Genomic DNA, 17,761 nt, shown 5'->3' with positions numbered 1-17,761 from the left:
GCATGTTTGTCACACAAAATGTTTCTGATCATCAAACACATTTAACCATTAGTCAAATATAACACAAGTAAACACAAAATGCAGTTTTTAAATGATGGTTTTTATTATTTAGGGAGAAAAAAAATCCAAACCTACATGGCCCTGTGTGAAAAAGTAATTGCCCCCTTGTTAAAAATAACCTAACTGTGGTGTATCACACCTGAGTTCAATTTCCGTAGCCACCCCCAGGCCTGATTACTGCCACACCTGTTTCAATCAAGAAATCACTTAAATAGGAGCTGCCTGACACAGAGAAGTAGACCAAAAGCTCCTCAAAAGCTAGACATCATGCCAAGATCCAAAGAAATTCAGGAACAAATGAGAACAGAAGTAATTGAGATCTATCAGTCTGGTAAAGGTTATAAAGCCATTTCTAAAGCTTTGGGACTCCAGCGAACCACAGTGAGAGCCATTATCCACAAATGGCAAAAACATGGAACAGTGGTGAACCTTCCCAGGAGTGGCCGGCCGACCAAAATTACCCCAAGAGCGCAGAGACGACTCATCCGAGAGGTCACAAAAGACCCCAGGACAACGTCTAAAGAACTGCAGGCCTCACTTGCCTCAATTAAGGTCAGTGTTCACGACTCCACCATAAGAAAGAGACTGGGCAAAAACGGCCTGCATGGCAGATTTCCAAGATGCAAACCACTGTTAAGCAAAAAGAACATTAGGGCTCGTCTCAATTTTGCTAAGAAACATCTCAATGATTGCCAAGACTTTTGGGAAAATACCTTGTGGACTGATGAGACAAAAGTTGAACTTTTTGGAAGGCAAATGTCCCGTTACATCTGGCGTAAAAGGAACACAGAATTTCAGAAAAAGAACATCATACCAACAGTAAAATATGGTGGTGGTAGTGTGATGGTCTGGGGTTGTTTTGCTGCTTCAGGACCTGGAAGGCTTGCTGTGATAGATGGAACCATGAATTCTACTGTCTACCAAAAAATCCTGAAGGAGAATGTCCGGCCATCTGTTCGTCAACTCAAGCTGAAGCGATCTTGGGTGCTGCAACAGGACAATGACCCAAAACACACCAGCAAATCCACCTCTGAATGGCTGAAGAAAAACAAACTGAAGACTTTGGAGTGGCCTAGTCAAAGTCCTGACCTGAATCCAATTGAGATGCTATGGCATGACCTTAAAAAGGCGGTTCATGCTAGAAAACCCTCAAATAAAGCTGAATTACAACAATTTTGCAAAGATGAGTGGGCCAAAATTCCTCCAGAGCGCTGTAAAAGATTCATTGCAAGTTATCGCAAACGCTTGATTGCAGTTATTGCTGCTAAGGGTGGCCCAACCAGTTATTAGGTTCAGGGGGCAATTACTTTTTCACACAGGGCCATGTAGGTTTGGATTTTTTTTTTCTCCCTCAATAATAAAAACCACCATTTACAAACTGCATTTTGTGTTTACTTGTGTTATATTTGACTAATGGTTAAATGTGTTTGATGATCAGAAACATTTTGTGTGACAAACATGCAAAAGAATAAGAAATCAGGAAGGGGGCAAATAGTTTTTCACACCACTGTAAGTGGGTCATGCTGTAAAATGGGATTCAGCATTAACATTCATGACTGCAATATTTATCCTGCATCTCTGACGCAAGTGATTCTGGGTACAGAGGACAGGTATTGACACAGCTGCACTATAAGATGGGCAGAGAGCACTGCCTAAGTGTATCCCAACACTAAAGTTAAAATTAAATAAAATTTAGTTAAAGCTAAAATTCACTCCAGAGACAAATAGTGTCCTTTTATACAGTGCATCCAGAAAGTATTCACAGCGCATTTTTGTCCGCATTTTGTTATGTTACAGCCTTATTCCAAAATGGATTAAATTCATTTTTTTCCTCAGAATTTCTACACACAACACCCCATAATGACAACGTGAAAAAAGTTTACTTGAGGTTTTTGCAAATTTATTAAAAATAAAAAAATTGAGAAAGCACATGTACATAAGTATTCACAGCCTTTGCCATGAAGCTCAAAATTGAGCTCAGGTGCATCCTGTTTCCCCTGATCATCCTTGAGATGTTTCTGCAGCTTAATTGGAGTCCACCTGCGGTAAATTCAGTTGATTGGACATGATTTAGAAAGGCACACACCTGCCTATATTAGGTCCCACAGTTGACACTTCATGTCAGAGCACAAACCAAGCATGAAGTCAAAGGAATTGTCTGTAGACCTCCGAGACAGGATTGTCTCGAGGCACAAATCTGGGGAAGGTTACAGAAAAATTTCTGCTGCTCTGAAGGTCCCAATGAGCACAGTGGCCTCCATCATCCGTAAGTGGAAGAAGTTCGAAACCACCAGGAATCTTCCTAGAGCTGGCCGGCCATCTAAACTGAGCGATCGGAGGAGAAGGGCCTTAGTCAGGGAGGTGACCAAGAAACCGATGGTCACTCTGTCAGAGCTCCAGAGGTCCTCTGTGGAGAGAGGAGAACCTTCCAGAAGGACAACCATCTCTGCAGCAATCCACCAATCAGGCCTGTATGGTAAAGTGGCCAGATGGAAGCCACTCCTTAGTAAAAGGCACAAGGCAGCCTGCCTGGAGTTTGCAAAAAGGCACCTGAAGGACTCTCAGACCATGAGAAAGAAAATTCTCTGGTCTGATGAGACGAAGATTGAACTCTCTGGTGTGAAAGCCAGGCGTCGCGTTTGTAGGAAACCAGGCACCGCTCATCACCAGGCCAACACCATCCCTACAGTGAAGCATGGTGGTGGCAGCATCATGCTGTGGGGATGTTTTTCAGTGGCAGGGACTGGGAGACTAGTCAGGATAAAGAGAAAAACGACTGCAGCAATGTACAGAGACATCCTGGATGAAAACCTGCTCCAGAGCGCTCTTGACCTCAGACTGGGGCGACGGCTCATCTTTCAGCAGGACAACGACCCTAAGCACACAGCCAAGATATCAAAGGAGTGGCTTCAAGACAACTCTGTGAATGTCCTTGAGTGGCCCAGCCAAAGCCCAGACTTGATTCTGATTGAACATCTCTGGAGAGATCTTAAAATGGCTGTGCACTGACGCTTCCCATCCAACCTGATGGAGCTTGAGAGGTGCTGCAAAGAGGAATGGGCGAAACTGGCCAAGGATAGGTGTGCCAAGCTTGTGGCATCATATTCAAAAAGACTTGAGGCTATAATTGCTGCCAAAGGTGCACTGACAAAGTATTGAGCAAAGGCTGTGAATTCTTATGTACATGTGCTTTCTCAGTTTTTTTATTTTTAATAAATTTGCAAAAATCTCAAGTAAACTTTTTTCACGTTGTCATTATGGGGTGTTGTGTGTAGAATTCTGAGGAAAAAAATGAATTTAATCCATTTTAGAATAAGGCTGTAACATAACAAAATATGGAAAAAGTGATGCGCTTTCCGGAGGCACTGTATATATTATATATATTTAAAGGGAATAAACTAATTTGAAACACTCTTTTGTCTTGAGCAGGAAAGAACACCAGACCTAATCCAGGACTTCAAAATTCTCAAAGGCGTAACTTACTTCAGCAGCAGTTTTGCAGTTAAAAGAAGTGAACAACATACTTGAAAACATTGGTGAAAATTAAGAAGGGTATTTATGACAAAGTATAGAAATGTGGAACCAACTACTGCCTCATAGCTGAAGCAGAAACATGGACATCTTTTAAAAATTGCATTGTTGAGATAATGAGACAACTTTGAAGGTGATTTCACACTGGGTTCGTTTTATGTGTTTTTTTTTCTAACTCTTGTGCAATTTCCTTACAAGCCTGATTTATTTCGGTAAACGTGAACAGGCCAATTGCACTCAGGTGTGGACTAAATCAACCTCATCAAGACCCTTTGGAAAGGTTGGTCCCAATGCGGTACCAAGCAAACCCGAAGCAGTTTTGTATGAGGTGTAAATGAGACCCCAACACAGGACAGATCTAAAACAGAAATTACTATGCATTATGGGTGAATCTGTGCATGCTATGGTAGTCATGCTGAGTCTACTGTCGGTAATTAGGGAATCTCATTTACAGCATAATGAGTTGAGGGTTACATTGGAGCATTAAAACAACAAAGAGGTAAAAAAAAATAAATAAATACAGACATATGTACAAATGTGCCCAGTCAATCACAGCAAGCCTGTCACTTGATCAGACACTTAATTACATGCCTTTTGCACGTGTGATTGTTACATTGCTGCGAGACAGACGGTCAAACCTTCTAATCTTACATCACAAATGTGATTTGCACAGGTTGGGCACAGTGGCTGAAGGAAAGATAATATGCAACATCCAACAGTTTAATGAAACACACTCAATATGTCTACGGTCATAAAACTGAAGCACATCACTGTACACCCTCAGTAGGGCTTGCCTGTTTTTATACACTCACTTATTTCAAATGTGTCTTTTTTTCTGCCATGCCTGGTAGCACAGTTTTCAAGTAGTCTCCCAGTTATTTGATAATAGGCATTTTGCTCAAAAAGCTACGTGTGGTAAATAAACCAGATAAATCTGGAAATTGCAGCAGTGTGCAAACACATGGTGACCCTTCATGAAATGTTTCTGCAAAATGAAAGAAGTCAACCACATGTCCATGGGGTGTTTGTTCATGTGTTTAGTTCTCTTGAAATCTGTAGTGTGAAATGCATCTAGACTTAACTGGGAACTCAAAAAAAAAAATACATTTCACTTCATGAAGACCTTTGAGAAACTGGTCCTGGACTTTAGGAGTCCTCTTGTAGTGGACCACCTGGACCTACTGAAGACTGCTTATTGGACAAAGATTTAAGTGGAAGTTGCAATTATTCATCTGTTCCACAAGACTTATTTTCACCTGGACAAAGCTGGCAGCACTGTGAGAATTTTTTTTATTTGTCCAGTGCCTTCAAAACCATCCAGTCATCACTGTTAAGGGGATGAGACTATGCTGTCCTGGATGATGACTAACTGTCAGGCAGACCACAGTTTGTGAGACCCAAGAACTGTGTTTTTGATACAGTTGTGAGCAACACTGGAGAATCACAAGGAACACACCTATCTCTGTCTCCGGTCTTTTCACTTTGTACATCTCAGACTTTAAATATAACACCAGGTCATGTCACTGACAGAAATTCTCAGAATATTCTGCACTTATGGGATGTACTGAAAAGGGGGATGAGACAGGAGTAGAGTGTAGAGCTTTGTTTCTTGGTGCAAAGAGAATTGTCTGCATCTTATCAGCAGCAAAACTGAAGAACTGGTATTGGTTTCACCACACCAAACAGCATCTATGTCCAGACACTAGTCAAGGAGTGGATGTAGAGATGGTGCATTCCTACAAGTACTGTACTTGGGGTCCTCAATGACAGGTTAGACTAGTCTTGGAACACAGAGAAACTATATACGAAAGGGCAGAACATGCTCTTTTTCCTTATAAGACTGCATTCCTTTAATATGGGTAGTGGCAACTCTTTGATGGCCAGGGTTGCTGGGCTAGTAACATAACTTCAAGAGAGGCCCACCGAATCAACAAGCCAATTGAAATGGCAAGCTCAGGTTTAGAAAGCACACTGGACACCTGGGGGTTGTAACAAAGCAGAAAATTAAAAAAAAAAAAGTGCCATTATGAACAATGCTGCACATCCTCTCACTGACACACTAACTCTGAGGACTTTCAGCCAAACAAAACATTCAGCAAGTTAAGAAAACGCTACTGGGGCTCCTTTATACCAACAGCAATATGTCTGCATAATGACTCACTGTGACAGGCAAGACAGAAGTTTGTTTTCTTTCTTAATTTTTTTTTCTTTATGGTGATTCTGGCATTGTGTGTTGAGACCAAAGTGTACACATATTTATTTATTTATTTATTTAAAGAGCTTCTGTAAAAAAGCCGTAATTCCCTCTGGGGACAAATAAAGTTCTATCTATCAATCGATCAAAGTAACAGATAACCATCCTTACGTTGGAAAAAGCAAACGGATTATGAGTGTGAAAACACTTTAAAACTTAAACAGCTAGATGAGCTTGACAAACTAAATGTACTTACTCTACTTTGAAAGACTTTTTTATGCTATAAATAAGAACACCGTGGGTCAACATTTGCCACGTGAAATGTTCTCTTTAAAATCAGAAGCAATGATCCAACTCTTTTGATTTATTGCTGCAGTTTTGCACCCTAACAGTGGAAATGTCAAACAACAAAAAGAGAAGGTCTGCTGTTAAGTCTCTTCATTTTGACTTTTTTTAAAAAGTAGAAACTATTTTGTAATTCTGCTTATGGTTAATGATATCTCAATCATATGCGACTATAATGTGCTTTGTAGAGAAAACTACATTTTCACACGTATCAATTTGATGTCAAGGTGTAAACCAAATGTACAGCAAGTCCAATAAATTGGTAATACAAGTGGCTAAGGAAATGGGGTTAAAGGACTCTGCTGCAAAGCAACTGTGCATTAATAGCAAATAATTAACATTTTAAAAATATACATCTGCAAATACCACTTGCAATAACAAAAAAAAAAATAGTAATTTTGTGAAACATAGCCAATAACAAACTGGAAGCATAGTGCATTTATTATCTGGTGGAAGTACAAAATGTATACTCTGTTACAAACAGAAATATGAACAGCATCCAACAAAAAGTGTTAATTACCTAAGCCATGCCTTTTTGCTCATCTAGGATTTGGCTTACCTGCATATACTTGTCTTTGATTTGTTCACAGGTGGAAATGCAGTTTGAAATATATAAATGGATGAATTCAGGAGGGAGATCAACTGCTGTTGTGAGCCTACAAATTAAAAAGGAGCACAAAGGTCATTTTATAGGTGGAATCAAGCATCCACATGCTTTAGGCTCTACAGGAATCTGAAGTAAAACATAGAAAACCCCTTTAATTGCCATTACAACAACCGTCTCACTTAAACAGAGAACATTCAAAGAAAGTGTTAAAATTAAAGCATATCCTCGGTTACTTTAACTAAATTTATTAATTGGTTGAGAAGAAAACACACTAAGGTACTCAGGAGATGCACGGACTGCCCTCAGAGCAGCCACTAATGACATTTTATCACACTGCTGTTAATGAGCTCTTGCTAAGGCACGGAGTGCTGTACACTATTGATCACATCTAAAACAAGAAAAATTTAAAGTAAAAATGAAAATATTTCTACATGCATTAGTGTGGAGTGTGAGTAACAGCATTTTGTTTATTTAAGGAATGACACAAGCATAGTGAATCCATAGATCAAGCACCCTGGAGTGAATCTTTTTGTCTATGTGGAGTTTTTTTTGGGTACTCTGGTTTCCCTCTGACATTTCCAAAACGTTCTGGCTTGGCTAACTCTCTACTTCAAATTGGACCAGCGTTAGTGTGGTGGGGTTGTTTCTCACCTTGCACGCAGCAGGGCTTGAAATTCATTTTTAAAATGGGGAGGGAAATCCCCCACTTAAATTTAATACAACAGGGAGATTTCAGACTTTGTGGGGGAAATGAGGAGGGTGGGAGTCAAAAGCCCAAAGTTTAAAAAGCACTTTGATATTCACATACTTATTCTTTCTAATGTAAGTGTATAAAATTGAGCAGACAATATCATCCAGTCTTTCAAATAACTATTTGTTATTTCTGCAATTTTGACTTTAAATAAACATTTGTTTAATTTCCCATGTAGAGATTTCCACTCTTCCATATTTAGCCAAAAAAGACTTGCAATGGAGAAATTGCTTCAGTAGAGTAATGCAAAACATTCTACAAAACATACAATACGCTAAGGAAAAACACGCTTTTTAAACCTATACCATACTGTTTTTCCTGTCAGAGTATATTTTTTGCAGCTTTAAGACAGTCATACGACTACAAGTTTGAATGTACTTAATTTAAGAAATTTAAGCTATTTAGTTGAAATATAATTAACATATTTGTATCTTAGGTGGCACCAGAGTGCGCAATGATTAGCACTGCCACTTTACAGATCTAGCATAAGTAAAGTCCAGCACCCGATGGTCTGCACAGAGTTCTCCATGTACTTCTGTGCTGTTCTTCTGGGTACTCCACTTATCCTCCTACATTCTCATAGCCATGCAGGTTTGGTTAAATGGCCCTAGTGCAAGTGTGAGTATGTGCGTGAGTGGACCCAGTGGTAAACTGGTACCCTGCCCATGCCCATGCCCTTTACCTGCATTGTGCCCAATGCTACCTTGATAGGCTCTAGCTCCCTGCTCCTCTGAATTGGAGTAATTTGCCAATGAACACAACACATTTTCTTTGAGATTACCATGAACTGTTAAAAGACAATAAGAGAAAATACAGGTGAAATGTGTTATCATAAAGAAAGGGGTCCTACAAAGTCCTTACTTTTTTCTGAAATGTCCCTCTTTTCAGAGTTAGGTGGCTCTCTTAACCATGGGTATATCTATTGCCAATTTTCTTGAAACATATCCTTGAGGTGGGTTGTGGGAACTATTTTTTAAGTGATGTTGCCAACTACAAAGACAGTTTGCATACATGATCCACATAGACCTGAATGACCTACATACAGAAAAAACATGACAAATGCAGCAATGGCCACCATTTAAATGATTTATTTTATTTAAATAAACTAAAACTACAAACACAGCAGGCATAGTTTTTTTTTTCTTTTTGCCTGTTTGCAGAATCTTTTGTCAAGCCTCCAATAAACTTTACCTGTTGTTCAGTACAGTGGACATAGCACCAACTCAGTAACTGCATGATGTTTGTATCGTGTCATTACCAAATTACCTTTCCAAACTAAAAATGATTTGACAATAACATTCTGGTCAGGTATGTAGATTTTAATAAATCTCTAGATCAGTTTGTCAAATAATGTTTTATTTTCAAAAGGGATTTCTCACTACTACAGGGTAACAAAATTCAAATACCCGAGATGCAAGCTAAAACATTTTTCAGTTGTGATCTTGCTGTCCACAAGGCTTTTCAAATGATCATTTTGTTGACCAGTACATCTCAATGTCAACTTTCTGAATGATATACAATGAGTACAAAGAAAGCGAGCAACTCATCATAACATCAGAATTTATGAACAGTCTAGATTTTGGTTTCAGTGTGTGCCACTTACTGTTAGCACAACCCAGACATGAGCCTGGGTGCAAGTAAACAAGCAACATAACTAACTTCGCCAACCTAAAAACCAGTAAACAGAAATAAAAAAATATATATATTTATTTGTGTGTGTGTGACATTTCCACAAACATTCAGAAGCGACATCACAGTTTTCCGTTTCAACAAAATCATCACCTTTGTGTGCTTCATCATTACTAGAAATGGAATCTACTGTATAATACAGTCACTGGCCATTTCTAAAGAACTGTCACTAACATAACTAATGGCTTAATTCTTCATGTGCTTCACATTCTGACAGCCTACATTCCCCACCCATCCTGCTTCTGTGAAAGCCGTGTCAAGAGCCATTATTTACTGGAGATGAACAAACTTAGGGAAGGCGGTGTACAAGCGACTAGTGGTGGATGAGCTCTCCCAGTAATTAGACTAAAGACGTCAATCAGCTAGCCTTGAGGCAGGAATATTTCTCGGAAAAGATGAACAAGTATTATTTCTTATCATATATACTGCTATCAGGCAATTCAATGCTTCCACTCAATGTACTTATTAAATAAATAAACTTTGTTTGATTGGCTGTGTTCATCTGTCTTGTGAGCCTGTATCCTTGTTTTTTATGTTTCTGCTGCTGTATGAATTTGAATTTCCCCATGGGATTTATGAAGTTTCTTATTAAAAAAATAAAACTCTCCTAGAATGCTTAGATACAGTAAGAGTTTTCCTACTTTTAAATCAATTCATTCAATAGCGAAGTAAGTTTTATTACTTATGTGAAGTCAAACTTTTAAGCAGGGACACAATGAAAACCTGATATCAGAGCTATAGTTGTCGAGTTATGCAAGACTGCCCTTTAAAATTGTTTTTTGGTATGCTATGTACTTTGGTAATAATTTTAGATACACAACACCTAAACATTGATATGTGCTTCAAATAACAATTTAACAACTACCACCACCAACATAAGTAAAATAGCATTATTAAGACAAGTATGGGTACAATCTGTATGTCATCGTTTGAGGAAAACAGGACTGTGCTACTATAGTTATAATTTTACAATTATGTGTGCTTGCTAGAAGTTTTGCTAGAATGAATAAATTGAAATTCAGTTTGAATGAAAAGGGACAAAATAACAGGACTGCTGGTTACATGCTGAACTGTGATATACAATACATTTAATCTACAGCTTAATATTCACTCATTTAGTAGGAATCCTTGTGTTAGGAAAATCATTCATTGCCCGGCTGTTCTAAATATGTTCCTGGTGATTGTACAAACTGTGCCTATTCTGTTACTGAAAGAAATTATTAATTTACAGGGAACTGAGTCGAGAAAAAAAGTCAAGAAAACTTGATGTTTTGGCATGCTGTTTTTTCCATACCATTTAAGTGTGCTCAACTTTTGAGAATGCTTTTAAAACCACTCAAATTAAGCAATCTGGCATCAACCACAAACATTAAAAACTATACACTTCATTCCAAAAGTGTTTTTTCTTCTAATAATCTGATACCAAAAAGTAATAAAACACAGTTTTAATAAAATTACAGTTTTCATTTAATTCTGCATGTTAAAATGAAAGATTCTGTTTATAAACACTGAAAGCAAAACGAGTCAGGTCAAGTTATACATGATATGACTTGTATCTAGGCAGGTTTTCAAAGAAGTGAACAACACACTCAACAGCTTCAAATCATTCTGCCTGAGGAATGTACATGTGCATTCTGGAACCTGCTCAGACTCACAAGCATTCTGTATATAGCTTAATATTTAAATAAACATGGTATGAACAAAATTCTTCCTGTATTCTTTCCAAAAATGGCATTGTCCAATGCCTCCTTCTCATTTTTAAATAGCATTGCTTAAAGTTGAACCAGTTTTTATCTTTTTACCCATCTACATTTATAAATGGATTTATTGTTTTGACAATTTCAGAAATGATATTAACGATAAGTGTTTTTCTTTCCGTTACTTCAAAATTGTTTTTGATCGCAGTATCAAGTTGTTTATTAATAATGATCATTATTACAATACATAAAAACATAGATTTCTAAGCAAAGCTTCTCTTTAATGGAAGGCCAAAAGAATTTGCCATATTAGAGTAATCTCCTTGGAAGCTGTATTGAAAGATAGGCATCAACATTTGTGTATTATTGAAACTTTCCAAACTGAGCATCCTAGATTGTAAAATCTTTTGAAACTAGAGACTGCTTATATTATGTTATAATTTTGCTTAAACAACCCAGGATGAACTATAAGACAAATTAATTACAGGTGCAATTCACATTGAAAGTATTATCTTATACAATATATACAGTCATATGAAAAAATTTGGGAACCCCTCTCAGCCTGCATAATAATTTACTCTACTTTCAACAAAAAAAAAAGATAACAGTGGTATGTCTTTCATTTCCTAGGAACATCTAAGTGCTGTAGTGTTTTCCGAACAAAGATTTTTTGTAAAGCAGTATTTAGTTGTATGAAATTAAATCAAATGTGAAAAACTGGCTGTGCAAAAATTTTGGTCCCCTTGCAATTTTGCTGATTTGAATGCATGTAACTGCTCAATACTGATTACTTGCAACACCAAATTAGTTGGATTAGCAGATGGTGTATCTGTATATCATTCTACAATTCAGCGCAATTTGCACAAAGAACATCTGTATGGTAGGGTGATGAGAAAGAAGCCCTTTCTGCACTCACGCCACAAACAGAGTCACTTGTTGTATGCAAATGCTCAATTAGATAAGAAAGATTCATTTTGGAACAAAGTGCTTTGGACTGATGAAACAAAAATTGAGTTGTTTGGTCATAACAAAAAGCGCTTTGCATGGTGGAAAAAGAACATTGCATTCCAAGAAAAACACCTGCTACCTACTGTCAAATTTGGTGGAGGTTCCATCATGTTGTGGGGCTGTGTAGCTAGTTCAGGGACTGGGGCCCTTGTTGAAGTCGAGGGTTGGACGAATTCAACCCAATATCAACAAATTCTTCAGGATAATGTTCAAGCATCAGTCACAAAGTTGAAGTTACACAGGGGTTGGATAATCCAACAAGACAATGACCCAAAACACAGTTTGAAATCTACAAAGGCATTCATGCAGTGGGAGAAGTACAATGTTCTAGAATGGCCGTCACAGTCCCCTGACTTGAATATCATTTAAAATCTATGGGATGATTTGAAGCAGGCTGTCCATGCTCAGCAGCCATCAAATTTAACTGAACTGGAGAGATTGTGTATGGAAGAATGGTTAAAAAATCCCTCCATCCAGAATCCAGACACTCATCAAAGGCTACATATAGGAGGCGTCTATTTGCAAAAGGAGGTTCAACTAAATATTGATGTAATATCTCTGTTGGGGTGCCCAAATTTATGCACCCGACTAATTTTGTTATGATGCATATTGCGTATATTCTGTTAATCCAATAAACTTAATGTCACTGCTGAAATACTACTGTTTCCATAAGGCATGTCATATATTAAAAGGAAGTTGCTACTTTGAAAGCTCAGATAAACAAAAATCTAAAGAATTAAGAGGGGTTCCCAAACTTTTTCATATGACTGTATATACACTTTGATGCATCTGTTTCAGTCAGTTTACAACTTAATTTTAGAGGGAAAAAATGGAAAACAGTGCAGATGCTACAGAACTAAAAGCTGTTTCACTCAATTTATAATTTGGGAACAGAAAAAAAGTGATTCGTCACAAGGACAGCCAGCCAATCAAATGTATGTAATGTCACATGTCCCAAAGCTCCTGCGTGGAATTTCAACATAAATAATGGCTGAATGAAACAAGAAGGAGCAGAACAACATAGAGAGTGGCATCAGAGACAAAGACATGTCAGAGAGAGAGAGAAAAAATGGATCAGCTGTTTCATCTGAATATCAAAATGCTAATTTACTGCTAATTTAAAAAGCTACCCAAGACAAAATCCATCCTTGACCTTGCTGATTTTCACTAAGCTTATCTAAGACTATATCTAGACATTTGCTTTCCAACTTATTTTCTATTAAACTTCTATTTGTATTATTATACTTTAATAAACATGTTGCTTTTTCATTTCTATTCTTTAACAAATGTAAACATAACTGGTGCAGGGAACTTGTCATTTGTTCATTACTTATGGCTATCAAGGATGAGAGGTTGAACCATAATAGAAGAACAAGAACAGTAGAATTAAGACACCATTGGTTGATAAGTGGTATATGGCCAAAGGGACACCTGTGCATTTGTTGGTGCTGGTGAAAGCGAGTCCCTGTGTGGATTTACTGAAAAGTGACAGGTTTGAGGCATCACTCTCACATACATACGTGGAGGGGATCCTATGTGGCAGTTGGGCATCACTCCTACATGGCTGCAGGATTGCTGTGTATGTTAATTTTACGGTGTGAGAGTAGACAAACTATGAAAAAATAAACTAAGTAAATCTTACCCAGCCCACACTAGTACACTAAGCATGCCAAGCTATATTTATCAGTGCAAACTCCAGAGTGTGCCTATTCTGTGATTTGAACCCACAACTCTACAGCTGTGAGACACTGCTCCAAGTACCACCCATTTTACTCAAGATGTAATGTATTACAATATCTCAGACCACAAGTTCAATAGTAAAGATATTCATGTTTCTCTGTAATTTACATATTTTTTTCATTAGCTAGACGAATGATGCCCAGTGATCCACTTACCTATTTACAACCTCCATAGAATGAAGAGACATATCCATATTTACAAGGACAGAAAAATACTCTGTGATCTGACTTGATTGCATCAGTTTCAGCAGCATCTCAATTGCAACCAAAGGATTGTTTTCTACTAGGTCAGGGAGTTTGGAGGGTGAAAGACCAATGTGATATACCAGTTTAGGATCTTTTTCAAGTTCTCCGAGAAGCTAAAAAAGAGAAAAATAAATAAATTTGATATCTCTGTAGTCTGCTTTTGAAGCACAGTACCAGAAAAATTACTAACTTTGAATGGTATTGATTCTTTTATCTAAGTATGCTGATGTGCCATCTTGAAGTCTGAAACTGTAACACTATATACAGAATTGTATGTTCTAATGTTTATTTCACCCTGTGTTGGCTGGGATTGGCTCCAGCAGACCCCCGTGACTCTGTGTTCGGATTCAGCGGGTTGGAAAATGGATGGATGGATGTTTATTTCAGTGTTAAAGCTATAATTACAATTTTTGTCCAAGTTTTAAATAGACAATTTCTTTGATAAGTAAATCAGTAGATCACTCATCTTAGACAGTTGTTTTTCTTGGGAGCTCTTTTCTAAATTCTAAAAATTGAGAAAGCACATGTACATAAGTATTCACAGCCTTTGCCATGAAGCTCAAAATTGAGCTCAGGTGCATCCTGTTTCCCGTGATCATCCTTGAGATGTTTCTGCAGCTTAATTGGAGTCCACCTGTAGTAAATTCAGTTGATTGGACATGATTTGGAAAGGCACACACCGGTCTATATAAGGTCCCACAGTTGACAGTTCATGTCAGAGCACAAACCAAGTATGAAGTCAAAGGAATTGTCTGTAGACCTCTTGAGGCACATATCTGGGGAAGGTTACAGAAAAATTTCTGCTGCTTTAAAGGTCCCAATGAGCACAGTAGCCTCCATCATCCGTAAGTGGAAGAAGTTCGAAACCACCAGGACTCTTCCTAGAGCTGGCGGGCCATCTAAACTGAGCGATCGGGGGAGAAGGGCCTTAGTCAGGGAGGTGACCAAGAACCTGATGGTCACTCTGTCAGAGCACCAGAGATCCTCTGTGGAGAGAGGAGAACCTTCCAGAAGGACAACCATCTCTGCAGCAATCCACCAATCAGGCCTGTATGGTAGAGTGGCCAGACGGAAGCCACTCCTTAGTAAAAGGCACATGGCAGCCCGCCTGGAGTTTGCCAAAAGGCACCTGAAGGACACCCAGACCATGAGAAAGAAAATTCTCTGGTCTGATGAGACAAAGATTGAACTCTTTGGTGTGAATGCCAGGCGTCACATTTGGAGGAAGCCAGGCACCGCTCATCACCAGGCCAATACCATCCCTACAGTGAAGCATGGTGGTGGCAGCATCATGCTGTGGGGATGTTTTTCAGCGGCAGGGACTGGGAGACTAGTCAGGATAAAGGGAAAGATGACTGCAGCAATGTACAGAGACATCCTGGATGAAAACCTGCTCCAGAGCGCTCCTGACCTCAGACTGGGGCGACGGTTCATCTTTCAGCAGGACAACGATCCTAAGCAGACAGCCAAGATATCAAAGGAGTGGCTTCAGGACAACTCTGTGAATGTCCTTGAGTGGCCCAGCCAGAGCCCAGACTTAAATCCGATTGAACATCTCTGGAGAGATCTTAAAATGGCTGTGCACTGACGCTTCCCATCCAACCTGATGGAGCTTGAGAGGTGCTGCAAAGAGGAATGAGCGAAACTGGCCAAGGATAGGTGTGCCAAGATTGTGGCATCATATTCAAAAAGACTTGAGGCTGTAATTGCTGCCAAAGGTGCATCGACAAAGTATTGAGCAAAGGCTGTGAATATATATACATGTACATGTGATTTCTCAGTTTTTTTATTTTTAATAAATTTGCAAAAACCTCAAGTAAACTTTTTTCACGTTGTCATTATGGGGTGTTGTGTGTAGAATTCTGAGGGAAAAAAATGAATTTAATCCATTTTGGAATAAGGCTGTAACATAACAATATGTGGAAAAAGTGATGCGCTGTGAATACTTTCCGGATGCACTGTACTTATCCAATTCAGAGTGGCCCGTCGACTCTCCCTGCATATACAGCTAATTCACCTTAGACAGTATCTTCTTTGTGTATGGAGCTGTAAGAAAAGTAACTGCCAAGGACTGGATGTAAGCCTGCTTCCTGTGACAATAAAAAGTCTGCTTATTTAAGTATACTGTAACAGGTATACGGAGCAACCCATCACATCTCATACATGAGGACTGTTACCACTCTTTAAACATCAAGATTCAATGCTTTCAGCCTGCTCCTGTAACGCAAGTAAAGAGAGCTTCATCTTAAATAGGCAAAAAGTACTTTTAAGAGATAAATGCCTTTGTATTAGTCTTTTACCATATGATTAACTGTTCTATTGTTTAGAAAAAGACATTCCAGACATCTTATCAGGTTAAACTTTCAGCACGGCTACAGAAAAAAAAAAAAAAAAGGAGGTTTCAATTCTGATGGACAAAGTTCCAGAGGGAAGTGTATTATTCTGCAAATTCAAAGTGACAGTGGGAGACTAATCTTATCCCATGCAGCAATAAATGGGTTTACAGAAAGTGGATACAGAAAAATGAAAGGTCACAAAATCAAATAAAATGCTGAAGCCACTTTGCATAAATGCTGTTTTTGAAAGTACGTAATAGAATGGCTTGTCCACTTCAAAAATACTACCTCTGGCCTCATACTCCCACCAGCAGCCATTCAGTTTATGCACTGCAACGAAGCAGCTTTAAACCACATTTCAGGTTCACTTCAAGCTAAGCCCTAGAAACACTTTCACGTGAACTCCTCCTCTGTATTTGTGAGGTGGACTACAGGTTGGGACCCCCTTTAGTGTTTAATAGCATTTCTAAATGACTGAACCTTTAATAGCATGTTATCAGGTGGATTGCCTACCTTAACAAGTCAAAACAATCTCACTCCTGCCAGTCCCACACTGTGAGCAGTACTGACTAATGGGCTAGAGGTTTTTAGCTGTCCTTATGTTAGTCTTACATGGGGACTATGTGTTGCTTTCTATTAGCAAGGAGGTGGTCCAACTAGCTCCAGATATGTACGGTATTTGCTGGTTCACTTGCATTCTAACATCCTTGGGCTATACTAGGTTTCATCAACTAAAACTGCTATGTTTAAATGGCAAAATATGCTCTTCAATGTTAAAAAAATGGTTACCTAAATAAAACCAAACAATACCTGAGTCTGCTGTTGTGCAGAAAGAGGACTTTTAAAAGCCTTGGACATAATCCTCTTAATCTCCACACCTGTACTGTTTTTCACACACATAGAACGGTCCCATTGTATGGCATGGTCAGGCTCAGAAGGGTTAAGCCATACCAGTTCATCATCACACACATGGAGAGGTGGAGGTGGACGAATGAATTCTGGCCGAAAATGACCTGCCCAGACAAAATAGGAGAATAAGAACAAGAGTGAAGAATAACAAGAAGTAATAACACAAATTAAATAACTAGAAAGAATACACCAGAGAAAAACCTTGAGTAAAACATTTGAGGAAAACCTAACAGCCCCCTATAAAGTTAGGCTCAAGAGTCTATTATAAAATTAACCATCAAGCATTAAAAAAAAAATTCAGTGATCTACCAAAAAAAGACTGGTGTATCTAAATTGTTTTACTTCCGTTTACCCCCCACCCCCCCAAGTCAGCAAAACAATGATCCATAAAAATTGCAGAAATACAATATTTATGGTATTTATAAGATACTAGCCACAGTACCTTTTGAAGGCAGTAATAGAATAATTAAAAAATATTTGCTATCTTTTGCCCTGTGTGTACTTTCAGCACCTTTCCTCTGTGTTTGTATGTGTCTGAATGTCTCTTCACCGATACTCCCCCTCGCGAGTGGAATCCCATAAAGCCTGCTTCTAAGTCCTTTGTTATTTTTGAGGTGCCTTTCTTACCTCCTGCTTTTTTCTTTTTTTT

At 38.5% G+C, this 17,761-nt stretch overlaps 2 protein-coding genes across 2 annotated transcripts in view; both read right to left on the bottom strand.

Moving 5' to 3' along the window:
• rpl31 (ribosomal protein L31) overlaps positions 1-17,761 on the bottom strand; it is an 810,223-nt gene that overhangs the window by 537,090 nt on the left and 255,372 nt on the right. The gene's annotated exons all lie outside the window — the stretch shown is intronic.
• The window catches only part of cnot11 (CCR4-NOT transcription complex, subunit 11), a 63,741-nt gene that overhangs the window by 5,790 nt on the left and 40,190 nt on the right, over positions 1-17,761 (bottom strand). Inside the window, exons 5-7 of the mRNA XM_028800583.2 lie at positions 17,014-17,216; positions 13,778-13,980; positions 6,690-6,786 (exon numbers count right to left, since the gene is read on the bottom strand). Coding sequence (XP_028656416.1) covers positions 6,690-6,786; positions 13,778-13,980; positions 17,014-17,216 — 503 coding nt within the window. The remainder of the gene's footprint in view (positions 1-6,689; positions 6,787-13,777; positions 13,981-17,013; positions 17,217-17,761) is intronic.

Source organism: Erpetoichthys calabaricus, chromosome 4 (genome assembly GCF_900747795.2).
Source record: "Erpetoichthys calabaricus chromosome 4, fErpCal1.3, whole genome shotgun sequence".
Lineage (NCBI taxonomy): Eukaryota > Metazoa > Chordata > Cladistia > Polypteriformes > Polypteridae > Erpetoichthys > Erpetoichthys calabaricus.
The sequence above is the reverse complement of the archived record's forward strand: the minus strand, read 5'-3'. Positions and strand labels throughout refer to the sequence as shown.